This window comes from Balaenoptera borealis, assembly GCF_965194805.1.
Source record: "Balaenoptera borealis genome assembly, chromosome: 12".
Lineage (NCBI taxonomy): Eukaryota > Metazoa > Chordata > Mammalia > Artiodactyla > Balaenopteridae > Balaenoptera > Balaenoptera borealis.
Window position 1 is genome coordinate 10,857,978 of NC_138869.1, and position 27,820 is coordinate 10,885,797.

Sequence of the window (27,820 nt, forward strand, 5' to 3'; positions counted from 1 at the left end):
TCAGGGTAGATGGGGTTTTAGAAATAGCAGCAGCCATTGACCCCTGAGCCCTGGCCCTAGACCCCCAGCACACAGCTAAAGGGGGCACCTGACTGCTGGGGGCTCTGCCCCACCAGACCTCCACTGTGCCCCCGTGCACTGCCAGCCCTACGGGACCGGCCAGCACCCCGGTCTGCCTACCTGCCCTTCCAGGGCTTTCAGTGCAGATGGCACCACCACTACCTCCACACGCCCTCAGCCCCGAGAGTGGCAGGCAGTGCCCGCTCAGCGCCCCGTGACCCCACAGAGCCCATCCCACCTTCCCCTCGCCTCACAGCACAGCCACCTTGCCCGGCATCTCTTCCCTCTCCTTCCCACAGAACCCGTTTCCCCACCACAAGAAAAAACAGCAAGAGTGAATTGGAGCATATCGTATCATTTTTGATTCCTAAATTAAGGAAAACTCGCTAGTACCTTCTCCGTCTCATGCACAAAATACAACATGCTTGATGTCACCTTTTAAATGGTGGGGCATCTCCTATGGACATCACCAAGGCAGTCTTTTGAGTGCCAGTTAGGGAAGGAGGAGTTGGCCATGGGCAGTAGCCTGAGCCAAGGGCATGAATCCTAAGTCACTGCCATGGACGGATGTTCTTCCGGGACACAGCAATGGTTGTAGCAAACACCCCTTCAGAATGGCCAGTGCCCGCACTGCACTGCTTGCTGAATATTTTGAGTCGACTCCTGGCCATGAGCGCCTCTGGCCCTGATGGTCAGCCAGACCCTCTCATAGAACCCTCTCATAGAACCCTCTCTGAAAGGCACCCGCCTGATTGGTCGGGCCAAGGGGGTGCCTCGGTCCAGACCTCTCCACCAACAGTGCCACCCATGTAACCACATTGATATCCTCCGTATTTCATTTCCCCCGACTTCTGTGGCATCTCTATGGGAACATTTCACCTCCACCCCCAAATTTGAGTTTCTTGATCTCCAGCGGAGATGTTTTTTTAAGAATGTAGTCATCTTATTTCCCGCAAGTTGGTTCATGTCGACTGTTGTTGCTGTCCTGCGTTGTTGCTTTTCTCCATCGTGACACACTGCATTTTCCATCCCTCCCACCCCCGCAGCGGCTGATGGTGCGGCAGGTTCAAATGCTACAGATAGTGCAAATACCAGCCTAGTCAATGGTACGTCTCCCACTCCCAGGGCGAGCTCTCAGTCTCGGTTGGATGGGCGTCTCCCCCACCCTCAACTCTGGGCTTGCCTCTCCCTCTTCTGGACGGCACAGACTTGGATGTGCATGGGCAGCTCGGGGACGGTCGTCCTCTCACACGGGGCAGGCGCTTAAGAGAGAAGCCACCACCGGGGACCCAGCTCTGCCCCCACTCATGGCTGCCACGATGGCACTGGCTCCTGTTGGGCCCTCGACCCCCGGTGAAGCCCGGAAGAGGGACGTGACCTTGGCTTCAGATCTGGCCCCCAAGAAGCAGCGTCCCACCCGGCGTGGCCCTCTCCTAAGCCCGTTCCTGGCCCCGGCTTTGGGAAGAAGGCCCGGGGTCAGGACCTAGGCTGAAGCTGGCGTCTGGGTCCCCACTGAAGGCTCCGGTCCTCAACTCGACAGTTCCCTCGAGGCAGGGGGACCCAGGCCAGAGCTCAGCTCCTGGGCCCCACCCCGTAGCATGGCTGAGCCACTGGTAGACATTCTTTCTCTTCTCTCTCACGGAGCGAACGGGCCGGGGGTTCGCTTGGGCTCGGGCCTAGTTCTGTCCCTGGGATGTGGACTGGTGTTTCTTGCTGTTGCCTGTGCTGGAGCGTTTGTCCTGAGTCTCTGCATTCTCACTGGCCTCCTCGGGGATGAGTGGTGGGGGCAGAGGGCTGCCACTGTACCTGGGAGCTGCATCTTAACCTCCTGACACACAGGCAGGAAGGAATTCCATTCATTTGCCTCCAAGATTTCTTATCTCTGTACCCTCCCATCTTCTCAGATACGTCCCCGTACCCAAATTAGTTGACATAAAGTCACCCAGACTGCTCCTGGGAGCTGTTAGGGCTTGGTTGTGAAACCATTGCCCCGGAGAACTGAAGGGGAGGGAAAGTTTTCTTTTTTCCAGCGTCACGCATCCCAGGCATCTGGCTGCGGGTTTCTCATCCATTATATCATTTACTCTTCACCACCCCTGGAAAACATGGAGTTCTGGTCCGGCCTCATCCTCCCATCCCCTGCCCTAGACCTCTGGGTGAGCCACCCGGATTCAAAGTGACCAAAGATGGAAGCACCCCCCCGTAGATGTCAGGGGCTGGCAAGACTCCTCTGTGAGCAGGGCCTCGCCAAGAAGGGCTAATTCGGGTATGGGTCTATTTCAGGCACAGGAGGAGAAAGGAGGACAGCCTGGGGTGTGGGAGGTGTCATGTGTGAGGGACGGGTGGCGAGAGATAACAGGAAGAACCAATGTAGGCAAACCCACGTGGGGGGCTGAGGGGTGGCAGGGAGGAAACAGGAAGTGGCATCCTGCTTCCCCCAGGATGACAAGCCTGCTGGGCTCGGGGAACATATAGACCACATCCAGACTGGTGGGTCCCAAAAAAGGGGCAGCCTCACTTGCCACTGTAGCAGAAAACTCCAAGTGTCCCAAGAAAAACTGCAGGAAAAGATGGGGAACTGTCATTCCTTAACCACCTCCTGTGCACCAGGCACTTTGCAAGCATCTCATTGAATCCTCACAATAACCCTGTGATTCAGAGTTTTTTGTCCCCACTTTAAAGATGAGGAAACTGAGCCTCAGGGAGGTCAAGACACTAGTCCAGCGTCACAGAGCTAGAAAGTAGCAAAGCTGGGATGTAAACCCAGGCCTACCTGGCTGTCAAGTGTGTGCCACTCTTGCGGATGTCTTGTAAACGTCACAAGGATGTTAAGAAGTCTTCCCCACCACCAACACCCCTGCCCAAGGAAAGGATCCTGTGATCAAAGGTGTTTAAGAACCCACTGGGTAAAATTGGTTTCTTCCTTGTTGCAGAGGGACAGCCTTGATTGTGCTGTGTGTGGTGGTGGGTTTGGCTGCGGGACCTTTCCTGGCTGAATGTCATGGGATTGGTAGGCCCCCAAAATATACTTTGGAACCAGTACTCTAAGCTGTTGCTACTCGAATTGTGGTCGGAGGACAAGAAGCCTGGGCATTTCCCAGGAGTTTGTTAGAAATGCAGAATCTCAGACCCCATCCAGACCTACTGAATGAGAACCTGCGTTCTAACGTGCTTTCCAGGCTCCAGGCAGAGTGCACTAAAGGCTGAGGGGTGCTAAGCTGAGCCTCGGTGAGTGAGAGAATTAACTGTTCCTTTCCCCTCCTTCGTCTGAGCCAAATCAGGATGACCTGAATGTGGAAAACACACTCAGGTGACAGGATGTCCCCCTCACTCCACTCCGCCAAGCCCCTCCCAACTGAAAGGTAGGGGTGTTCCATTCATTTTGGAGGCATTATAATTGCCATTTTTATTTTATTATTTCTTTTACATTTATTGATATATCACGGTAGAATACAACCTGATTAATTATACATCACTCTTAACTCTGGACATTAACAAGGTACTTTGCAGTGCTTTTCATAAGCATCACCTTGGTTGAAATTGTTGTTTTTCACAGAGAGAGAAATGGAGGCACAGGGAAGGGAAGTGACACCTCCCAGGTCTCCTATTTAGGACATGTCTCCCCTAAGCTTGTTTATCGGGTCTTCTCACCATGGACCTTCCACATCGAAGCTTTCTGCACCCATGGCCCTCACAGTGCATGGAGAGGACAGACCCATTTGGCAAAGCTGCATCTAGCATCTGATGCAGAGGGGCCTCCAGGTCTCCACCCCGGTTCCCCATCTTGGGTCCTGTCCTCCATCTCAGCTCCCCTGAATCACAGCCCATCTTCCACGTCCCATGGGGGACCAGAGCAACGTCCCACCACAGTTCCAGGGCCAGGCGAGTGCCCATTTGGCTAAGGAGAACCCCAGATGAGTCCCTTGCTTCTGAGAAACCAGGCCATCTGCACCAAAGCACCCCCAGGATATGGCTCCCTCCCTCAAACATATGCATTGTTGATTATTTTTCTGGCCATGTGGTCACTATGGAAATAAAAGAGGAAATTGCTAGCTTGGTTGATGGGCACATGCGGGCTATTGCATCTGATAATATGCAATGCCAATAAAGGCCCCTTTGTGCCATCTAACACCAAACTATTGAAGAGGAGTCCTCTGGTGCCCTTTAGCCCAGTTAGTAAAATTATTTTTAAAAATAAAAATAATTATTGTACTTAATTCCTATTGGTTCCAAAAAGCCTTTTTCTGTTTTGTTTCTAATCCAGTAGAAAGAATTTTACAATAGAGCAACGGGGACCTTTCTCTTTAAACCCCAGGCGGGTCACTGACCCTTCGCTGGGAGAGGCAGTGGGAAGAGCCCTGCACTGACCTTGGAGTGATGGTGCGGGGCTGGCATCCAGGAAGCCACTTCTCCCCTCTGAGTCACCTGTAACAGATATGGTGGCGGGGATGACAGTGTTTACAGAACTTCTCACGCAGCCTCAGGACGGTCGTCAGGATGCTCTATAAATGACAGCTGCCTCTGAACCTCCCTCGGCCCCAGTTTCCTCATCTGTAAAATAAGAGTGATGAAAACCCCTCCCGCCCCACCTTGCAGGGTATCAGGAAAACTGCCAAGATCGGAGACACTTGCAAACTGCCAAAGGCTGCTGGGCGAGTGGTTATCACTACGGCAACTTTTAGGAGCTCCGGGGAGGCGACGTGGCCACCCCTGGTTACAGAGATGGAAGCGAGGCTGGGAGAGGTGAAGCCACACGGCTAGTTGGTTTCGAAACATCAGCTTCAGGAGCCCGGTCCCACCAACGCCGCCTCGACGCCTGCCCTGCCCCGGGCTCAGGGGACTGGGGTTGGCTGCATTCTCCCCGATGGGGGCAGAAATGTGCATGTACTTTGGGGCCAGCTCTCCATTTACCAGCTGAGACCTGGCAGAGACCCTGCTGAGTGTCCCTCCCTGAGCCACAGTTTTTCATCTGTCAGTGGGTGTGATGTGGAGCGTCCCGGTAGGGATGTGGTGAGGCCCAGATGAAACTGTGGTGGTCATGTATGTGCCTGGCACCTGAGCTGTGAACATCTCCTTCTCAGCAAATGGCTGGGGCGGGGGGGGCAACCTTCTCAGAGTCCTTCTGAGGTGGCGAGCCATTGGGCAAAGCTCGAGGTGAGCCCATGGGACAGGAAGGGTGCCCCCCGACCCCTGCAGTGCCAGCAAGTGAAGGCCGGTGTCTGGCTGCCAGGCGGCCGTCACCAGTGCCTCCCACCCTGTGAGCGCGGGCCGCACGCCGTGGGCTGAGGCTGGGCAGGCGGCCTCCCCGGCGGCCCTGGTTAGGGGCTGGGGAGCCCCGGGCCCAGCACTAGGCAGCATCTGGCCCTGATAGGCAGGGCTGGGGTGGGGGGCTGGGGGCACCCAGGGGATCCCACCAGCCAGACTTCACCTGTCTGCTGTGGCCTGAGCTGGTCAACCCAGACTAAAGAGCACACAGCTCGGTGGAGGGGAGGGGTCGGCAGCTTCCCCTTGGGAGCCAGGGCACTGCCACCAGGCCCCCGGACACTTGTGGGCACCTCAGAGCCCACCGCTGGGGAGCCCCTGCCCACCCTTTGCCTGAGTCACTCTCAGTGAGGCTGGGCGGGGGGGTTCTCCATGTCGTGGCTTCACACCCCTTCACCAGGAGAAGGAGAAAGTGGAATCATCCCTCCTGGAGCCAGAAACTAAGGAACACGTTGACCGAACTCCTCCCCATTCTAGAATCAACCGCTCTCTCTCTCTCTCTCTCTCTCTCCCTCTCTCTCTCTCTCTCTCTCTCTCTCTCACCCTCTCTCACCCTCTCTCTCTCTCTCTCTCTCACTCTCTCTCTCTCTCTCTCTCTCTCATATTTCCCTTTGCCTCCTCTCAGCCCACAAAAGGCACCAACCAAATTCCAAATTAATCACTGGGGACCTTAGATCTCCCACTCCTTCTGCTTCCTGCCAGCCAGCTATGGTTCCTTTACCCTCAGAGGCTGCCGGTTAATCTGTAAAATGCTCAGGGCCAAAATAATCCCAGAAGCACTCTCTCTGTGCCCCCAGAGAATCAAGAGAGAGCCTGCAGCCACCACGGGTTTGCTCTTGTCTCAGGGGCCTCCCCGGCGTCCCTGCATAGAAGGGCGGAGCCGGCTTGGCCCTCCCTCCATCTGACATGAATGTCTGTGGCCCTGTTGCGTCTTCATGGTGACCAACGTGTGTTGTCTGATTCTCTGTTGTCTGTTAAAATTCTTTGTCGTGTAGGTAAAATGCAGGATGGCAATGTGGACGCCAGCCAGAGCAAAGGTAACCCTTTTGTATTAACCTGTGGTCCCTGCGGCCCCTCCCCGCCGGTTCTGAGGGCCACAACAGAGGCAGACGTCCATGCCTATGGGCGCCTGACACCTTTGGGGGGGTGGGTAGCTGTGATCACATGGTGCCAGGTCAAATGGAGGCAGTACCTGTTGAGGACAGGCCACCACAAGCCAGCTTCTCCCCAGCCTTTGAGCTATGCTGCCCGTTCAGCTGAAGACTTGAAGCTGGGTCTTTGAGATCTTTAGGGGCTAAAGGTCCAGGCCCCAGGCCCACCAGTCAGGCCTGTGCTGAAGGAGGAGGAGCTTGACACCTGTGGATGAGGACACTCTCTTCTACTTTTTAAGCCCCCTTTGTGTCCCTTTTGTCTAGTGACTACTTAATATCCAGCAACATGGCCCAGGGACCAACTGGGCAAAGCCCAAGCCTGTGTCTTGTCTGAATGTGGAGAAGTTGAGGAGCCACTGGGGGAAGGATCTGTGGGCTTGTTCAGGCCCAGGGGGGACCCTAGCCCACTCCTGCTGGAAATCCAGGGTGGAGCCCTGTCACTCCCTGCTGTGTCCTGAATTCCAGGTCCAAGGCAGCCAGTGGCCCTGGGACCAGGGTCTCCAGCAGGAAGAGACCAACCCCCCATCACGGGGATTGTGTGCCGGCCATGCGGGGACCCAGGCTGGGGAGTGAGGGCCTCACCGTGCTCCGCTGGGCAGTTGGGTGGGTGCCAACATCCCCACCCTGCAGGCTAACCTGGGTGTGTGTGTGTGTGTGTGTGTCTGTGTCTGTGTGTGTGCACGTGTGCTCTGCCCCCTGCAGCCAAACAGCAGGACGGGGCGGCCGCCATGGAGATGCAGCCCCTCAAGAGTGCCGAGGGCGGCGACACTGACGACAAGAAGAAGGCCAACATGCACAAGAAGGAGAAGTCGGTGCTGCAGGGCAAGCTCACCAAGCTGGCTGTGCAGATCGGCAAGGCGGGTGAGCACGCGGCCCCGGTAGATGGCACGGGGGGACACGGGGCATGCAGGGGGACCCCAGGCAGGGCCCTGCCCCAACCTGGGCCGCAGTTACCTCCTCTGCAAAGTGAGGGCTTGCGCGAGACCCACCCTTCTCTGCCACAGAACCAGTCTGAGTCCTTATACAGTAGGCACTCAATTCGCACTTAGGCAGAAGAATGAAGGTAAAAGCATGGGCTCTGGGGGCAGCCTGCCTGTGTTCTTGTCCAGCTACAGCTCTGAGAACTTGGGCAGGTACCTTCACCGAGCTCTGAGCCTCCGCCTCGGGTCTGTGGACTTGGGGTCCTGTAGTCCCTACTTCACAGGTTGCTATGAGGAGTAAAGGAGATTATTTACCCGTACAGGCGCTCAGCACTTGGCAGGTGTGGTGGCTGGACAGGGGCCAGACCCTGTAGGGCCTGGAGTTTGCAATGCAGGCTTTATCCTGAGGACAGTGGGAGCCCTGGAAGAGGTGTGAGCAGGGGAGGGCAGGGACGGAGTTGAGCTGTATGATGACCGCCCAGCTGCCGTGCAGAGGAAAGATTGAAGAAGTGGAGGGCAGTGCCAGGAGCCCGGTGAGAAGCCCCTTGTTTGAGCCCCAGCACAAGCCGGGTTTCCCGAGTTAGTAGCTGCAGGTGATGGCTGATGACAGCCCCTCTTGCCCCGGAAGCCGAGCCTGGAAACAAGGTGAGCCCTGCTGGCCTGACACGGCCTTGGCCTCCCCTCCCGGGTAAGGATGTGGCAGACGCCAAGACCTCCCCACCTGGCTGCCTGCTCCTCCATGGCTGTCTCCCGGCTCTAATTATAGGCACCACAGCGTGGAGAAAAGAGGCAAATTACAGGCTTGACTGTCTATATTTAAACTTGGGGGCCTGATGACAGCTCCCGGCTGCTGGGAGCTTGGCTTCCCGCCTCTGCAACTGTCAGACAGGGATCGAGCCGGCTCTGTGTCTCCGCAGCTGGCGGTGCGGGCGGGGCAGTGATGGGTCCAGGGATTTCCTCCATCCCCGCCACGGAGAAAACTCCACGGAAACGTGGCTCTGGAGGGCAGGGAACGAAGCGACGAGAGCCACCCCGTGGCCTTCACAGTCCTCACTCATCTCCCTCCCCTACTCAGCTCTGCCAGGCATGGAGTTCAGAGTCGAGCACTTCTGGTTCAAGTCCCACCTCTGCTTCTCTCCTGGGCTGAAGTCCCTGAAAGCAGAACCTGACGTGGGTGGGCACAGGATCTGGTGGGGTGCTCTCAGGTGAGACCCGTGAAGGGTCAGGGATGCAACAGAGCCCAGGAAGAAGCAGAGGCAGCCGGGGTTTCTGGAGAAATCCCAGTCTCCGCCTGATCTTACGGGGAGCTCTGGAGCATGGTACCTCTGCAGGGTCTGACCTGCCGTGCAGCAAGGTGTCTGGGCTTCTGGACCTCCACCTCAGCCATTGGATATTGGCCACCGAATTGGGTTGGGTGCTCTCCCAGGCACTTTGTGACAAGGAGACGCCAGTTGCCCAAGCAATCATCCTCCTCTGGCAGAGGCTTCAGGTGTGGGCAGCCTCAGCGGCAGCTGTACAGCACATGCAGCAGACGGGGGTAGTTGGGCGCACGGGGCTGGCAAGAGAGATCCTGCCAGCAGCCAGTAGCCACCTGCAGGTGCTAATTCTACAGTGCCTCCCTGGCCTGTGGCCTCGGGCAAGTCACTTCCCCTCCCCGAGCCCCTGCTGTTTCCTCAGCCTGGAACACTATTCCCCCAGGTCACTACCTGGCTGCTCATCATTCCTCTGTCTGCTCAAATATCACCTCCTCCAGGAAGTCTTCCCTGGCCACCCTAGCTAAAGTAGCCACTGGATCTACCAGCCCATGTTGCATTTTTTTTCTTTTTCTTTTTAGTTTTATTAAGATATAATTTATATATTAAAAAATTGCACACGTTTAATGCGTGATGAGTTTCCACATATGCATATGCCCATGATACCAGTCACCACAACCAAGGTACTAAACTTATCCACCACCTCCAAAAATTCCCTTCTGTTCTTTCATGGGTTTTTTCGGTTTTTGTTTTTTGGGTAAGAACACTTAAGATCCTCTTAAGCAATTATGAAATGCACAATACTGCATTGTTAAACTATCGGCGCTATGCTATACGGCAGAGCTCTAGAACTTTCTCATCTTGCATAACTGAAACTTTTTCCCCACTAAAAACAACTCTCCTTTTCCCCTCCCTGCAGCCCCTGGCAACCTCCCTTCTATTCTCTGCTTCTATGGGTTTGACTATTTTAGATTGTGCAGATAAGTCCTTCTGTGTCTGGCCTATTTTACTGAGCATAAAGCCCTTCAGGTCCAGCCATGTTGTTGCAAATGGCAGGATTTCCTTCTTTTTAAAGCTGAATAATATTCCATTGTACGTATAGCCCACATTTTCTTTATCCATTCATCTGTCAATGGACATTTGGGTTGTTTTCGTATCTTCAGCCCATGTCACTTCCTACCACGTCATCCTGGAGTTTTTCTTGACAGCGTTATCTGTATCTGAATTATCTTGTTCGTGTGTTTGTTTCTTGTCTGCCTCCCCCTCTAGAATCTCAGCTTCCCAAGGGCTGAAAGGGACTCTGTCCTCTTTACTGCTGTGTCCCTAGTTCCTGGAATAGGAAATAGTATGTACCTGAAGGCAGGAGGAAATAAGTGGTACCCTCTGCACATCCTATGTGTGAGGGCACCGTGCAAGTAGTTACTTATTCACATGCTCACTCAGCACCTACTATGCGTCGGGCACTGTACTAGGCAATTTACATGCATTCATTGCATTTGATCCTTACAAAACCATGTGAAATAAATATGCATCCCCATTGTACAGAGGAAGAAACTGAGGCTCTTTAAGGATTAAGGACTTGCCCCAGGCCAACAAGCTGAGCTGGGGTGTGAGCTAGGGCCTGCCTGACCCCAGAGCCCTTTGAGCCAAGGCTTTGGTCCACATCTCCCTTCCCGGGGCCCCGCACCCCCAGCAAATCCCCTGACAGGTCTCCTCCCACCCGTGTCACAGGCCTGGTGATGTCAGCCATCACGGTGATCATCCTGGTGCTCTACTTCACCGTGGACACCTTCGTGGTCAACAAGAAGCCATGGCTGCCCGAGTGCACGCCCGTCTACGTGCAGTACTTCGTCAAGTTCTTCATCATTGGTGTGACGGTGCTGGTGGTCGCTGTGCCCGAGGGGCTCCCTCTGGCTGTCACCATCTCACTGGCCTACTCGGTGAAGGTGAGGAGGGGAGAGCAGGGCGGGCCAGCTGATGCCACTGAGATCGGCTGCCCCCAGCTGGGGGTCCGTGGGGTGGCCGGCGGAGCCAGTGCCGGGGCTGAGAGAAGAGCCAAGTAGAGGGAGTGGGGACGGTGGAAGCTCGGAGAGAGAATGCATGCAGGAGGCTGAAACTCACATGCCTCCAGGAGAGCCACACCCTGGCTAAGGGGACAGCTGTTATTCAGCACAGCCAAGTGTCGCCTTGTAGGGATGGGGTCCAGTGTTGCCAGATATTCACATTTTTTCAAAGAGAAGCCAGAAATCTGGACTTAACATAAACTCTCCTGATTTTTAAACATTGACAATCAACTCAACTTTAAAAAAATAAATTAGATGCAGGTATCACCCTACAGGCCCACGCCCACCCCGTCCCACCAAACGTAGGCAGAAGCCTGGCCATTGCAGCCTTAGGCCCCGCTGTAGCCATAGTACTTGTATGACTAATCTCGGAGTTTGCTCCCTGAAGTTTGAAAGGGATAAGCCTAAAATAAAAAGGATGTCTGGTTTTATGAAAGCCCCTCCTCGGACTTCTCTGGTGGCGCAGTAGTTGAGAATCCGCCTGCCAATGCAGGGGACACGGGTTCGAGTCCTGGTCTGGGAAGATCCCACATGCTGCGGAGCAACTAAGCCTGTGCACCACAACTACTGAGTCTGCGCTCTAGAGCCTGTGAGCCACAACTACTGAGCCCACACGCCACGAGTACTGAAGCCCACACACCTAGAGCCCGTGCACTGCAACGAAGAGTAGCCCCTGCTCACCACAACTAGAGAAAGCCCGCACGCAGCAACGAAGACCCAACGCAGCCATAAATAAATAAATAACTATTTTTAAAAAAGAAAAAAAATATTTTTAATTAAAAAAATAAATAAAAACAATAGCTTCTATTATTTAAAAAAAAAAAATCCCCCTCCTCTCAGGAGATGGGCTAAAAATATGAAGTTTTAAAAGCAGGTCAATAAAGGGCAAGTAGGCCCATGAATGCCTTGGGTCTGGGGGGGTGCTCCTAAACGCCACCCTGATGGCAGAGCCCCACCTCCTTCTGCTCCCAGGCCCATGGCCGTCGGTGGAGCCCAAACGCTGGGGTAAGGGGCTGGCATCTCATGAGCGCTGGGCGCCTGACCCTCCTGGGGACACTTCAAGCCTGGCTCACCCCCAGGTCCTCACACCCTGGGCTCATCATTTTCCCTTGGTCCCGTGGTTTCCCCCACCTAGGAGAGCAAGGCCCTGCGCTCCTGTTTCCCAGGGCCCTGAGTCCAGGATGTCCCTGCCAGGGCAGAGGCCAGGCCATGTTTAAAAACAAGGCATTCGCTCAAAGAATGCAGAGCCGCCAGAGGGCACGATGAGCGTCAGTTTCCAAGCTGGAATGTGGGCTGGGCTCACCGATGTAATTTCATACAGAAAAGAGATCTCAGGGCAGGTGCCAGAAAGTGGCAGCTATGTGTAAAGGATACCGCCCTTATCATCTCCTTGTTTTGGGGTTCTCGAAGAAACTCCATCCCACAAACCAAAGCCCAAACAGGTCACAGCACAATGCTGATCGGGGCCCTGGGGCCCAGAGATGGAGACCTCACGCTGCCGTGAGCCAGGACCCCACAAGCCACCCAGTTGAGCTCGAGGTCTCCTTAAAAGTCTCACAGCTTCGATGTCGGGGCTTCCCATGCAGACACTGTTAGGCCTCTACACCTGTAGTTTGTATCTCTGGCACCTGTGCCTTCAGCTGCCTTAGGTAGTGTTACTTGTACAGTCACGTGATAAACTTAGTACTTAGTACAGCTCCCCCAACCCAAGAGGGGCAAACTCTCCCCTTTCTGAGCCTGGACCTAGCCCCTGGGAGCCGTCATCAAAAGAAGAGCGGTGACCATTTAGATCTGCGCTGTCCAATAGAGACATAATGTCAGCTGCATGTGTGATTTTAAATCTCCTGGTAGCCACGTTAAAAAGAAAAATCAGAAAGAAACAGGTGAAATTAATTTTAATAATGTACTTAATCTAATATGTCCAAGTTATTATCAAGCCAACATGTAATATTTGATAATATACAAGTTATTAATGAGGTATTTCACATTTCTCTTTTCATAATAAGTCTTCAAAACTGGATGTGTAATTTACACTTACAGCACATTTCACATCAGACCAGCCCTGTTTCCAGTACTTCAAGAGCCTCACGTAGCAACCATATTGGGAGGCTCAGGCCTATACATTCTTAAGCCCCAGAGACGAACCCTCTTCACAGAGGACAGATGGGCAGAGTCCTGATGGAATGATCCAGGCTGTGAGGTTAAACAGAGCTGGGTTCAAATGCCAGCTTTAACCCTCACTAGGTGTGTCATCCTGGTCAAGCTGCTTTGCCTTGGCTTCTTTGGTTGCCAGAATGGAGTACAAGAGTCCTTGAAGGTTTCATAGGATCCTCGTAACATCAGACGAGAAAATAAGTGCGGAAGAACTTTACAAACTGTGAAGTATGTTGCAAACTCAAATTGCTGCTGAATGCATCCATTCAACATACATCTATTGTTACTATTATCACAGGTTATGATAAGAGAAACTGCAAGAGCACATAATTCTACCAATGCTCATTTTTTAGTAACATGACCTACTATAAAATTATTCTAATTGCACTCCTTTTTTACCCTTGGTATAAAGAGTTATAATGAGGAGCAAGAATAAAGGAAATCAGATTCCTAGGCACAGACTAGAACAACATCTGACTCAGCCTTTAGCTAAATGCACCTTTTCACATCCGTCCTTGCCAGAGAGGGTCACTATGTTGTAAGGGCCTGCAGTAAGAGTGGTGGTTCCTTGAGAATCACTTTATGTGCATTATTTGCTTGAGAACCTGGAAGAAGCTAGGAGTGTGATGCTGGGAAAGAGAAAGGACAGTGAATATAAGAAAATTAATCATATGTAGAGTAGGATTTCATTTTTGTCATAAATTTAAAAAGAAAGGATATTGATATGTAAGATGTATCAGTGCTAGGTGGTAGAATTATGGTTGATTTGTTTTCTTTTTTTGTGTATCTATATTTAAAAGAAATTTGTGATTTTTATTACACAAGTTATAGTATGTATTCATTGTAGAAAAATAGAAGCTATAGATTTTTAAAAGAAGGCAATAACAATCTTCTATAAATCTACCACCCAGAAATAATGACACTAATATTTTGTTTATTTCCAGGTAGTGTCCTATGTCTATTAACATATGTATAACTTAAATTTATTCACTTTTGGTGAAACCAAAGTGACAGTGAAAACCAAGCACCAGTGAAAGATGGTACCTTTGAAAAAACCCATAACCAGATAAGGAATTTATTTCTGTTAGGGTGTAAGAGGAAACTATTTGAAGTAATCAGAAAGGACCCAATCTTCATTTATCATCCTTTTCCCTATTTTTTCCATAAAGAATACAGATTACTTCTGTAATCCAAATTAATAAAGTCAACTAATCAACTCTTTTAAATGCCTTGTATAATTAAAAAGAAGAGAAAAAGAGAGAGAGAGAGAGAGAGAAAGGGCTGCACACAGAAAAGGAGTCCAGGTGACAGGGGCTGTAGCAACCAAGATCCTTCGCGCATGTGTGAAGCAAAGGGGCAGCTCTGCCTCATTTCCTGCGTGTTTACACCGTGACCCTGCCTCCCAGCTCCCTCTCCTCACTGTTGACATCTCACCTGCCCCTTCCCCCAGAAAATGATGAAGGACAACAACCTGGTCCGCCACCTGGACGCCTGTGAGACCATGGGCAATGCCACGGCCATCTGCTCGGACAAGACTGGCACACTCACCACCAATCGCATGACGGTGGTGCAGGCCTACGTGGGCGACGTCCATTACAAGGAGATCCCCGACCCCAGCTCCATCAACGCCAAAACCATGGAGCTGCTGGTCAGCGCCATTGCCATCAACAGCGCCTACACCACCAAGATTCTGGTAAGTGGTGCAGCCTCCACCAGAGGGAGGAGCATCCAGGGGGCGATACAGAAGTACTGGGCAGGCTAAGCAATGTGATGCATAATTTTAAATCCTACTGATGTATTTTGGGTGGTCAGATAGTAAGCAGCTTGTTTCTCTTTGACTTAGCTATGCTGTCTGCATGACAAAAAAAAAAGATTGCTGTTAATTGTGTTTTTTAGACCCTGTCATTGCCCTCCCTACCAAAAAAAAAAAAAAAATCTTTTTATTCGTTAGCTTTTACTGTATAACTACTCCAAAATGTAGTGGCTGAAAACCAGACTGTGTATTTAGCTCACATGTCTGTGAGTCAGGAGTTCAGGCTGGGCTCAACGGGGGGACCATGTCCTCGTGTATCTGCGGTGGGTCACATGCACGACTCTGCTGACCTTGGCAGGACTCTAGGCTGACCTGGGATGACCTCGGCTGGATTGGTTCATCTCTGCGTGGTCCACCTCCTCCAGCAGGCTAATCTGGGCTCTTCATGTTGTCATTTTGCCACATCCTATTGGCCAACACGAGTCGAGAGGCCTGTCCAGATTCAAGCAGCAGGGAAATAGACTCCATCTCTAATGGGAGGAACTTCAGAGTCACATTGTAAAGGGCGTGGATTCAGAGAGGGTACTAATTGTGGCCATTTACACAATCTACCACTGGTGACGACATTGTTGTTAGTAATAGTAGTGGTAGTACTAGCTTTGTTAAGAAAAACTCTCATATTCCTGTCTCAGCTCAGCTGCCTAGACGCATCATGCTAGAACCCCTGATTGGTTTAAAAGCACAGGTTGCCTTTTTGTAATTAACCAGTATTTGAATGAAGAGAAATACAAACTTGTCCATCCAGAGCTCAGTCGGCTCCCAGATGTAGGACATTTCTACAGTGTGAGCATCTGGGTGAGCAGCCGAGCTTTTCTGCTTTCCCTGCCAACGTGTCCTAGCCCTGACCTCTCCCTTCGGCTCCTGAGCCAGCCTGAACCTTCAGGATCAGGCTGGGTGGCGGGAGTGCCAGAAGCTTTATCGAATCTGGGAAAAGAGCATGAGTCAGCGGCAAAGGGCCAAAGGTTGGTGGGGGGTACGGGAGGAGGTGACTCCCGCCTCTAGACACTGGGGCTGCAAGGACTGCACCCTCCCCTGCGGTTGAGCAGGTACTCCTGCCATCAGCCCAGAGCTGCAGGCTGGGGAGGCAGCACCGACAGAAGGAGAAAGTAGGTCGGGAGAAAGCGTGCAGATGGATGATAGAGGATGCTGGGGGCGGCAGGAGCGGGGGGCGGGGGAATGCCAGAAAAGATGGCGTTTTTGTCTTCTCCCCACCCCACCCCATCCCCTGCCTCCCAGCCCCGATTTGGGAATCAAGGGAGATTGACGATGCTTTATTCTGTTCCCCAGGCCTTCCTAAAATAACTGAGATGCTGTTAATGATCTCGTCCCGCAGAGAGGGGAGTGGGGCAATTCCCAGAACAGGCTTCTGGTGATGGGGGTGGCCGTGTGGGCAGAGCCCTGCAAGATGGGCTTGAATTGAGATGTATATTATGCAATTAGAGTAAAAAGGAGTTCTTGGATCTATCTGCCAGGAGGGCTGCGAAACATCTTTGCAGCGATAAGGCTCAATTAGGCAGTGCTTCACAGCACCGGTGGCAAAGCTAAAATTCATTTCCAGATGTGGTTGAATGAGGCTGTATCCAGGTGGCTTAAAGGACAGGGGTCCATCAGTCCGCCTGGGGAAAAAGTGTATCTGCCAAGACTGGAAAGAGCTCAAGGACCTGGGAACCGGGATCCTTGGTTTGTAAACCGGCCAAGTCACTTACCTCTCGGGCACCAGTGTCCCCTTCTGTGCCTTGAACCCTGGCATCCTAGAACCCTTGTGCCTCTCTTTCTGGGGCTTCCCTGAAAGAACCCTGGCCGCACGGTTCTCTTCGCTGGGGGCTGATGGCCGTCAGTGTGGAAGGGACAGCAGAGGCCCCTGGTATGTCTGGGTGGTGGTTAAAGCTCACACTCTGGAGCCAGACGGCCTGGGTTCAAATCCCTCCCTAGCTGTGTGACTGTAAACAAGTTACTTAACTTCTCTGTGCCCCAGTTTCCTGGCGGAGATGATAGGATTACTGTGAGGATGAAATGAGTTAGCAAGTGGAAAGTGCTTAGCACAAGGCCTGGCACATATTCAGCACTCAGGGTGATTAGCGTTGTGGTTCGTCAGCAGTAAAATCATCCCTTTGTAGCCAGGCAGAGGCTAATCAATAAACGAATAGACAGCAGAGGCATCAGGGCTACAGAGGGAAAGGGTCTTGCCCAAAGTTACACAACCAATTAGTGACAAAGCCAACTTATAGATACCCTAAAGCCAGCTATTGAGTAGGGTGTCCAGATTAGGTTCTTGGTCCTTGAAACCAATCCTGCAGCATCTTTAGTATTGGTTGGTCTCAGGAAGGAAGGCCTGGAGTCCAGAGGGTCAGATTCACAGCCAGGGCTGTCAGCCATATTGGGAGAAGGGGCTCCCAGGGACTGCCCTTCTAGGCCTAGAGGAATTTTGAGAAGAGTCACAGGCTGCTCAGTCGAGGGTGGAAGTCCAGCCACCCTCCAGACCAGTCTGGGAAATCTAGACTGCAAAACATCCTTACCATGCAGGAGGAGACGGGCAGGAAAGGCACGCAATGTCCCCACACTACCCATAAGCTTTGGTTGGGAAATGAGCTTGGCCTGGGAAACAGACCATGGGCAAGGCTGTATTTCCCCCTGTAAGAGGGTGCCGATTCTTCTGTGTCTTCTTGCAGTCTGATGCAGGCTGTGTGCTCTTTGAGAGGGAGAGACACAGCTGAGTTATCTCTACTCCCCCCAGCATAGGCTCTTGGGAAGTACTGGTTGGGCGGGTGAGGTCAGTGAATTGACTGGTGAATAAATTTATAGATAGGTATCAGTGAGATGAGGACTAGGTAGGGAGAGGGATGGATGGATAGATAGATGGATGGAGAGATGGGTGGGTGGGTGGATGGATGGATGGATGAGTAAATGGAAGAGTAGACAGACGGATGACTATGTGGGTGGTGGATGGGTGAATATGAATTGATAAGAGGCTCAGGACAGGGCTACCTCTGTGTTCTGCTTTCCTTTTCTCGTGGCAGAAGAAGTAGGAGTTGGCCTTGGTCCCAGTCCCACGGCTAATACCAGTGCTCTCTTGGTACCTCCAGCATGCCGAGCGAATCTCTTCTGAAACTGCCCTCAACTCTCTAGTCTGCGTTGATCCAGAGACTTCCAAATTAGCTAGTGCCTGTTATTCTAAAAGATTTTTTTTAAAACTAGCTGAGTATTTGCAGGGGTAGGTTGTGTAGGTGTAACCTACATGGATTCGCCGGCCTTAAGGACCCCCTGGTCCAGCCCCCTCACTTTACTCTGAGGCCCAGAAATGGGAGACGACTTGGGCCAAGTCACCCTGTGGGTTAGTGGAGTTAGAATCCAGATGTCCTGACACCCAATCCAGTAAGCAGAGGTTAGGAGCTTTGGCTCTGAAGTCCGACAGACCAAGATTCAAACTTCAGCTGCAGCACTTACCACCCGTGTGACCCTGAGCAAGTTAACTAACCTCTTCAAGCCTCTGTTTTCCAATCTGTAAAATGAGTATACAATTAATCATAATCACTAATATTCACTTAGCCAGACTCATTGCTGAGTGCTTAACCCATGTTGCCTTGTATGAGGACCCCATGAAGTAGGTGACATCGCATCTCCAATTCATAGATAAGGACACTGATGCTGGGAGGAGTTAAAGAACATGCCCAGAGCCCCAGAGCAGAGGAGAGGCTGAGCCAGGGTTCACATCCAGGTCTGTCCGGTCCAGAGCCTGCACAGCTCACCGCCACTCCTTCTGCAAGTCCTCTGGCTGCACCTTTGCCTTGAGGCAGTTCCAGGGCTGCTGTAAGATCAGATGAGAAGATGTATATGTGGCTGTCAGCACAGTGCTTGACATGTAGCAAACGCTCAGTCCGCTCCAGTTGTTACCCTTATTACTTCTATTATTATTTCTGAGCCTTACCCTCTGTAGTTTGCTTTGCCAGCCACTGTCTAGCTTGACCCTCCACATCCCTTCCAGGTAATCAAGGCAAATACGACAATTCCCGTCTTGCAGCCAAGAAAACAGAGCTGCATAAATATCGAGTAACCTGCCCAGGGCTGCTCCTGACACCAAGTGACAGAGTTGAGCCCAGAGAATTCTGGAGGAGTTTACCAAGCGGGTGAGGGAGCAAGGTCATTCCAGGCAGGGCCACAGCCTGCCAAAGCCCAGAGACCTCTCAGGAGATGTGGCAGTCTGTGGCCTGGACGTTTCCCAGGGCCACAATGATGAGAGGCGAGGCTGGGAAGGCGGAGGGGGAGCTGGGTGGCAGCAGATAAGCCCTTAGTAGGCTTTCTCATCACAATGCTGAGAACCACCCAGGCACGGGTGGAGGGTGGTGTGACAGCCAAGGCTGCCAGCGGGAAGGCCAGAAAAAGTGACCCAGGAGGCCCCTCTCAGAGGGCCAGCCTCAACCCCATGCCCCATCCCTTCTGCGGATGGCAGAACTTTCTTCTTTCCACTCCTATTTCTAACCATTAGGAACTAAACTTGCCCTCTGAGGGAAGCTACATGAATCATCTTTTAGTCAGAAATTGCTTCCCCACCTCAGAAATCCTGGCACACCCTCAGATTTGCTTTGTCGCTTCCGACTCTTTGAACGTCAAGACTTCTGCTAGCTTCTTCTTGTAGCCCTGCTGCTTCTTGAGCTGCAGCTGAGCTTTCAAACGGAAATAGCTCCTTCCTCAGACTTTAGAGGCACTGTGCTTTCTTGGGAAAGCATTCTCCTTTTCCACCCACGTTTATTCTGTGTGCTGAAACCACCCAAGCGGACTTTAAGTTTATATTTTATGAGACCTCTTTTAACGTAGGTTGACACTACAGTTAACATTTGAATTATTAAAATGAAGATGGGCACTTGTGGAGCCGAATTGTTGGAAGTTTATGGCGTATGTTCTGGAAACATCAACTACTGAAAGAAAAACAAATCTCCTTGGAGTCCCTGAAGTGGTTCTGGAAGAAGGAGCAGGGAGGATCTGCCTGGAAGGATGGTTTTCCTGAACAAATAAGCCAAACTTCACCTAGTTAGAAACTCCAGGTCTTCAGTCTACCCCATTCCCAAACTGAGGTGCCTTCATCCACAGAGAGCCCCCATGACCCCCAAAGGCAGGAAGGATCTGCTTGATTGTGTTTCTCACAAATCTTAGACCTAGAGCTCCTGAGAGGAGGGGAGAGTGGGGAGGTGACTCTAGGAAGCAGTCGGCCCTTGAACTCAGATCTGGCTCCAAACCCAGGGTGCAACGAAATATTCCAATGAACCTCAAACCCCCGAGTCAAGCCAGCTCTGCGAGGGGCTCTGACCAAGACAGGGGTTCCAGAAGGCGCAGAAGCCCCTGGAAGTGGCTTAGCAGGGCATTATGGAGAGATGGGGCGGCCCTTCGTTCTGGTCTGTGAAGTGACAGGGGCCTTTGTGTTGGATTCAGCAGCCGTTTTGGTTCTGTTTGGTTTTGTTTGTTTGTTTTTGCAAACACCATCCCTAGGAGAACAGTTTAAAGCACATAACCCTGAATGGGGAATTCTGATTTTTAAGAGCACTGTTAATCCCTGTATCCCACCTTCTCACCCTGTGCACGTGACACAAAACACACACCACATGCGCATACCACACACACACTATACCACACACACACTATACCACACACACACACACACACACACACACACACACACACACCCCACAAACACACAGCACATACCCTCACCACACACATACTCTACACACACAAATCACACAGGTACATGCACACATATACACACACACACCACATGCGCATACCACACACACACTATACCACACACACACTATACCACACACACACACACACCCCACAAACACACAGCACATACCCTCACCACACACATACCCCCCCCACACAAATCACACAGGTACATGCACACATATACACACACACGCCACATGCACATCCCACACACTGCACTACACACAGCACACACACACCACATGCACACATATGCACAGTGCATTGGCAAGCTCGGGAAGGTCCCCAGGAAACCTGCTTTCCAGAGTGTGTCTCCCCAGGGCGTTTCAGCCTGTCCCAGCTGTGCAGGACACACACCCTGCCCTATGCCTTTGCAGTCTCTGGGGAAAGTCCGTGATTCTGCCCCCTGCTGCTCCTCGAGGCCCAGCAACCTGAGAGGCTCCTGGGGAGGCAGACCCTCAGATGACAATTCTGGAGGCCAAAATTCTGACAAAATCCCATCCCACTTGGCCTCCCATTGGCAGCTCTCCACACCCACAGACACCAAATTATTCATTTATTCATTCAACACATATTCATTGATTACCCCAAGTGGGAAGCAAAGCTAAGCAAGACAGCCCTCCCCCCCGCCGCCCCCCGACCATGGGCTCTAAACCAGTCACCCACCAGTTACCTAGTTAACCAACCATCTCAAATGCTAGTGAAGAGAGGCAGAGCTTCTGGGAGAGCATGTGCTGTGTGGGCTCAGAGCCGAGAACAGCTGGGGTCAAATCCTAGCTCGGCCACTTACTAGCTGTGTGACCCGGTCTCTCCGGGCCTCCCTGGGCACATGGGAATAATAACAGCCTGCCCGCTAGGGAGCCGTGAGGATACAACCGAGGCTGCGCGTGAAGAGCTTAGCAAAGAGCTAGCAGAGTCACTGCTGCAGCTGCCGGGGCCGCCTGACGGTCCATCTGGGCGTCGGGGAGGCTCCTCTGCCAGTGCCTGTTCTCGAGGGGTGAGGGGCAGTGGGCTAGGCCGCCGCAGACAGCCAGCAAGCCAAAAGTCATTTTCTAACGCGCTCTCACAAATGTCATCCTACGGCAGTTGCTGCGATTTATGGTGCTGTGGTTGCTGGGTTTGGGGGGACAGGGAGGAGGGGGTGTTGAGGATTTTTTAACATTGTAGTAAAATACACATAACTTAAAATTTATCAGCTTAGCCATTTTAGTGTACACTTCAGTGTCATTAAGTACATTCACATAGTACAACCATCCCTACCACCCATCTCCAGAACTTTTCATCTTCCCCAACTGCAACTCTGTTCCCATTAGACACTAACTCCCCCTCCCCCTCCCCCGGCCCCTGGCGCCCACCCTTCTCCTTTCTGTGTCTATAAATTTGACTACTCTAGGGACCTCGTGTAAGTGGAATCACACAGTATCTGTCCTTTTTTGTCTGGCTTATTTCACTTAGTATAATGTCCTCAAGGTTCATCCATGGTGTAACATGTGTCAGAATTTCCTTCCTTTTTAAGGCTGAATAATATTCCACTGTATGTGTAGATCACATTTTGCTTATCTATTCATCTGTCAATGGACACTTGGGTTGCTTCCACCTTTTTGCTACTGTGAATAATCCTGCTGGGAACACGGGTGTACAAATACCTTCTCAAGTCTCTTGCTTTCAATTCTTTTGGGTATATACCCAGAAGTAAAATTGCTGGATCATATGATAATTCTATGTGCAGTTTTTTGAGGAACCTCCACACTGGTTTCCACAGTAGCTGCACCATTTTACATTCCCACCAACAGTGCACAAGGGTTCCAATTTCTCCACATCCTCGCCAGCACTTGTTTTCTGTTTTGTTTTGGATAATGGCCATCCTCATGAGTGTGAGGCAGTACCTGCTGGCTATGTTTTTTTTCATCTCATTTTTGCAGATGTTATTTATAACTTGTCACTCTTCAAGTCATCATTCCTTGGTCTTAGCTCTAGTGACCCCCAAGCATCCCAAAACAGGAGCATGAATTGTCCTCTCAAAGTTACACCCATAGCTGCACCCAGCACTCCCAAAGGGCTTAGTGCCCATACAGGGAAATGTGCTGGATACAGTGTGGCACTAGGAATCAGGGGAATTGGGGGTAGCCCCAGGCCTGCCCCCCTGCAGGTCTGTGATGAGGAGCAAATCACTTCCCCCCGGGCCTGCTTCCTGCCCCTCAAAACCAACGCCTTAACTCCCTTACAGAATTAGAGCCCTGGAGAGCAAGCCTCATGGAAAGTCTACAGCAATAGTAAAACCTCTGGGTCTGTCAAGATAAAAAAAGCCAAAAGAAAAAAGGGGCGAGTCCCTACTTGTTAATAATGCATGTAGGCGATTTTAGAGCCCAAGTTCATGGTAACAAATTGAATTACGGAGGAGGCAGCTCTGCCATTTGCAACCATAGATTGTTTGAAATCCTTTTAGGGGAAAATTAAAATATCTCACAGAGGGTAATAAAATGCTGCCTGTTTCACAGGCATAACTGCTTAGCTCTCTTGGGCAAATAAGTAATTAGGCATTTTTATTTCAGTCCTCCGTGTCGTCATCTTCTTTCATTAGTGGAGGGGGGAAAAAACTGTTGTGGAAGATACATAAAACCCTGGAAATCACCAGAAGGTTAATTATAAAATTGTAAAAAAAAAAAAAAATGATAGGTAAATAAATATATAAATTTTAAAAGCACAACATAACTGCATACTGCAGAGACTAAGGGGAGTGCTTAGAATTTCTTTTCCCAAACATCAGAAAGGGGAAACTGTCATATTTCCTCTGCTTCCAGATCAAATCCCACCGAAGAGCTTGGGTGTGGGGAGCCTTCCAAGGCCCATGATGCCTGGACATAGTTGAACGTGGCATGGAGCAGGGAGGGTGTTCTAAGGTTTGACCCGCGGCCCCCAGACCCCCTCTGAGGGACCTGCAGCTCTGCCTTGTTCTACCATCCTTCACCACCATCCACCATCCACTTGAAGGAGTGGGTTGATTTTTCTCTCAGCTAGAAATCATCTGCTAGAGCCACTCCATTTTACAGATGGGGAAACTGAGGACAAGAGCTTACGGTCTAAGGGTATGTACGCCTAGGTCAATGCCCATGACCCGACAGGGCTCGGGTCTGCTCCCGGGGCCCGAGTCCTAACTGTGGGTGGGGCAGTTGGCCAGGGACATGTCCTATTGCCGTCCTGCCCCCCGCACAGCCAGTCCGTGCAACATCTTCTAGACTCCGTCTTCTTCTTGCCTGCCGCTCTTTGGAACAGCATGAAGGAAGCTGAGGGTGAGGATCCAGAGGGTTCCTGTGCAAGGCTGGTCTGAGACCCACAGAGAGCCACTCATGGCGGGGTCGGGGGACACAGAATGCTCATAGGTATTATTCCTCTTCAGTATCTCTCTGGGGTTTGGGTTTGTCCGTGGTAGCTTTTACCACTCCCAAAGCCAGCTCCACCTGAGTCGCTGCACATTAATTTTATACCAGTGGTCTGAGCGTGTATATGCACGTGTGGCAGCTGCCCATGGGAGGTGAGTTTACCTGCCTTATGAACTTCCCACAGCTGCCTGCCAATCCCACCATCAGCGCCCACACGGAGGCGTCTCGTTCTTACCTATTCGCCTGTGCCTCCCCCCACCCCAGACTGGTCTGCGTTGAGCCATCCAGCAAACAATGAGTAAATGCCTACTGTGTGCCGGGCTCTGTGCTGGCCCTGAGAACCCAGGGGGGAAAGAATACAACAACTCCTACTCGGAGTGACAAACCCACAAAGCAATTTTCAAAGACAAGGAAATATCTGTGCTGGTCCTTAAAGGGCAAGGAGGAGTTTGCCTGGCAGGGAAGGAGGAAGCAGGGGTGAAGGCACAGAGGCATGAAACAGCTCGTGTTCGGTCAGCCACACCAAGAAGTGAGAGGCGCTGGGGAGATGTGGTCGGTGGTTTGACTGAGGCTCAGGGCAGGGGCTGTGGTGTCCAGTTAAAAAGAAACGAACTAACGCTGTGAATGGGGATGACTCTCAAAAACTGAATGTTACATGAGTGAAGCAAGTTACGGAAGAATATGTACAGCCTCCTTACATGACGTTTTCAACATGCAAAACAGTGCTGCACATATGTACGTTAGGTTAAACTACATGAAATTGCCAATGGTTGGCCATTGTGACATACAAAAATAGCAGTTGCATTTGGTTCAACTTCAACTGAAGTCACCAGGGACGTTGCATCCCGAGCACAGAATACTACCCAGTCATGAAAAGGAACACACTCCTGACACATGCACCAACTTGTGCGCATTGCCAGGGGATTGGGCTGAGTGAAAAGAAGCCAGTCTCCGAAGGTTACATACTGTATGATCCCATTTATATAACATGCTCAAAATGACAGAATGATGGGGCTGGAGAACAGCTTAGTGGTTGTCAGGGGCAGGGACGGGGAAGGGAGGGAGGTGACTGCAGTCATATAAGGGTGGCACGGGGAGTGCTGTGATAAACTGTTGTGTGTCTTGATGATGGTTGTCACAGGAATCTACATGTGATGCCATTGCTCAGAACTAAACACACACACACACACACACACACACACACAGGAGTACACTAAAACTGGTGAAATCTGAATCCAGCGGGTTAGATTGTATCAGTGTCAACATCTTGGTTGTGACATTGTGCTACAGTCATACAGGAAGTGAGCACTGGGGGAAACGGGATGAAGGGTATATGACATCTCTCTGTGTTATTTCTTATTGCCTGTGAAACTAGCGCTATCTCGAAATAAAAAGTTAAAACACACAGGGCAAGGATTAATGCCACATTTAAGTTAGAGTTTCTTTCTGGGACAAGGGGTGCATTATGCAGATGTGGAGGGGTACATAGGGGGATTCAACTTTATCTGTTAGGCTTTACTTCGTAAAAAAGAAAAATCTGAAGCAAACATGGCCTAGAACTAAGGTTCTCCAGAACTGGAGGGTCTGTGCACAAATTTTTTTTATTATTCGGTCACAGGTTTATGTTTGACATAGTTCATAATTTTTAAACAGCTGATCTTGCTTAATTCCCTTCAAACAGAGCCCGGATTGGGTCTGGGACGCGGAAGCTTGAGGTGCGGGGGAGGGGTGGCCCCACCCACAGGCAAGCGGCAGCCCGGTGAGCACCCCGCCTCTCCCCACAGCCCCCGGAGAAGGAGGGCGCCCTGCCCCGGCAGGTGGGCAACAAAACAGAGTGCGGCCTGCTGGGCTTCGTGCTGGACCTGAAGCAGGACTACGAGCCTGTGCGCAGCCAGATGCCGGAGGAGAAGCTGTACAAGGTCTACACCTTCAACTCCGTGCGCAAGTCCATGAGCACCGTAATCAAGCTGCCCGACGAGAGCTTCCGCATGTACAGCAAGGGCGCTTCGGAGATCGTGCTCAAGAAGTAAGCGGTGCGGGAGCGGGGGCGGGGGGCAGGGCGCAGGCACAGGCCGCGGGGAGGGGCCGGGGGCACCCAGGGTCACAGGAAGGGCCGTGCCCAACGTCCCGCAGCAAGACCACCTGCACGTGCCCTCCCCCAGGGCTTTTGCTACTGTTCCCTCTTAAACGTTTCTGCAGGGAGTCCTCCCTCTTCTCCTCCCTAAGTCACTGGCTCATCAGGAAGTTCTTCCCATTATCACTGTCAGAGCCCCCTCATGTCACTTCCCTGAGCGTGGAGTTGGTAGACGGCATGATTTTTCACTGTGAGCCGGTCTCCTCTGACTGAGGTGGCAGAAGTAAGCCTGGAGAACTAAGCAAGTCAGCCCCCCTCTCTAGGCTCCAGTTTACCCATTTGTACCTTGAGGGGGACTCAACCCTGGTCACACATTAGAATCGCCCCAGGGAGCTTTTAAAAAAAAAACACTGATTCCTGGACTCGCCCCCAACAAACTGAATTGTAACCTCTGGCGTGGGGCCCGCAGGGCGGGGGTTATTCAGTGCTTTCCCAAGCCATCCTGATGCGCAGGCAGGGTCAGGAACCACTAGCGGAGGTTTCATGCCCTCTGAAAACCATTTTCGCTGTGGAACTATTTTTTTCAGATGAAATCTTGTGAAGATGAAACAGAGCAAAGTAGATCTGCTCTTGCTGAAATGGCCTGGGGCAGATATTACAACAAGGCCGCCTGGTTTCTTTTTGGCTGGTCCTGATTTCATCCCTGCCTGGGGCCCAGGGGCCAGGACCACCCCTGAAGCATTATGGGAGATGGTCTGGACGAGCCCGGGATGACCAACCACGGCCAGTGGGACGTCACTGGGGAGGTGGGGGCGAGCTCCGAGCCCGTCGGAGGGAGGGTCTTTGGGCCCTTGGCTGGACCTTACCCGACCCCTCCCACCTCCCCCAGGTGCTGCAAAATCCTCAACGGGGCGGGTGAGCCCCGGGTCTTCCGGCCCCGCGACCGGGACGAGATGGTGAAGAAGGTGATTGAGCCCATGGCCTGCGACGGGCTCCGCACCATCTGCGTGGCTTACCGCGACTTACCCAGCAGCCCCGAGCCCGACTGGGACAACGAGAATGACATCCTCAACGAGCTCACCTGCATCTGCGTGGTGGGCATCGAGGACCCCGTGCGGCCCGAGGCAGGTGCCCCGCCGTGGAGCTCGGGGAAGGGGGTGAAGCTGGGCGTCCAGCCTGCTGGGGGACCTGGCGTACGTCGCCTCACCCCTCTAAGCCTCGGTTTCCCTGCAAGGCCCACGGGGTCTTCTCTGTACCTACTCCTAAACATTCAGACTCTTAAGGCCAGCGTAGCCACACTTATCTGCTTGGGACGTGGGGTGCAACCCACAGCCTGCCAGCCGGCGTTGCTCTACCGTGAAGGCTGCCCTAGAAGCCTCAGAGGAGCCAGGATCTCCTGTCACAAATCCATAGGCCCAGATTCCAGGGTCCCTGCAAAGGAGACGCCCAGTAACAAAGGTTACCACACTCCAGAAGACCCCGGATGTGGGCCTCCCCATCAGCATTTAGAGTTCTCCCCATCCAGACCAAGTTTACCAGCTAGTTTTCCCTAGTGACGCAGCGGGCAGTCTGCCTCTATCAGGTTTCCAGGGGAACAGAGCTGGAAAGTTAACCAAAGCTCAAATTCTCAAGCAGAAGGGAAAGGGGGGCTGACAGCACCCCCTCCCCGTAGAGATCGAGAAAAGTGATGTAATATGTGCACCTACTGGGGTGCTCAGATGACAGTGGGTCTTCAGTCTCCTTTAGCTGAATCTGCATCTGGGGGGAAGGCCAAGAATTCAGTGCCGGGAATTTGCAGGGTTGGGGAAGGATGGGACATGCGTGGTCGGTCGAGCTGCCCAGGCTGGGAAGAGGGTGTGGGAAGAGGAGAGAGCTGCCTCGAATCTCCGAAACGCTGCTGTGGGCAGGCAGAGCGAGCTCGCTCACCCTGGGAGCCCAGGAGGCACGGCACGGGAGGGGCTGGCCTCCT

General features: G+C 52.1%; 1 protein-coding gene across 10 annotated transcripts in view; it reads left to right on the forward strand.

Moving 5' to 3' along the window:
• The window catches only part of ATP2B2 (ATPase plasma membrane Ca2+ transporting 2), a 355,750-nt gene that overhangs the window by 296,294 nt on the left and 31,636 nt on the right, over positions 1-27,820 (forward strand). For 7 of the 10 annotated variants that reach the window (XM_082344349.1, XM_082344354.1, XM_082344355.1 and 4 more), the window contains 7 exons: positions 1,107-1,166; positions 6,318-6,359; positions 7,176-7,334; positions 10,378-10,592; positions 14,314-14,556; positions 25,562-25,803; positions 26,741-26,975. In XM_082344349.1, the coding sequence (XP_082200475.1) occupies positions 1,107-1,166; positions 6,318-6,359; positions 7,176-7,334; positions 10,378-10,592; positions 14,314-14,556; positions 25,562-25,803; positions 26,741-26,975 (1,196 nt within the window). The remainder of the gene's footprint in view (positions 1-1,106; positions 1,167-6,317; positions 6,360-7,175; positions 7,335-10,377; positions 10,593-14,313; positions 14,557-25,561; positions 25,804-26,740; positions 26,976-27,820) is intronic. The other 3 variants (XM_082344357.1, XM_082344356.1, XM_082344353.1) reach the window with 2 other exon arrangements.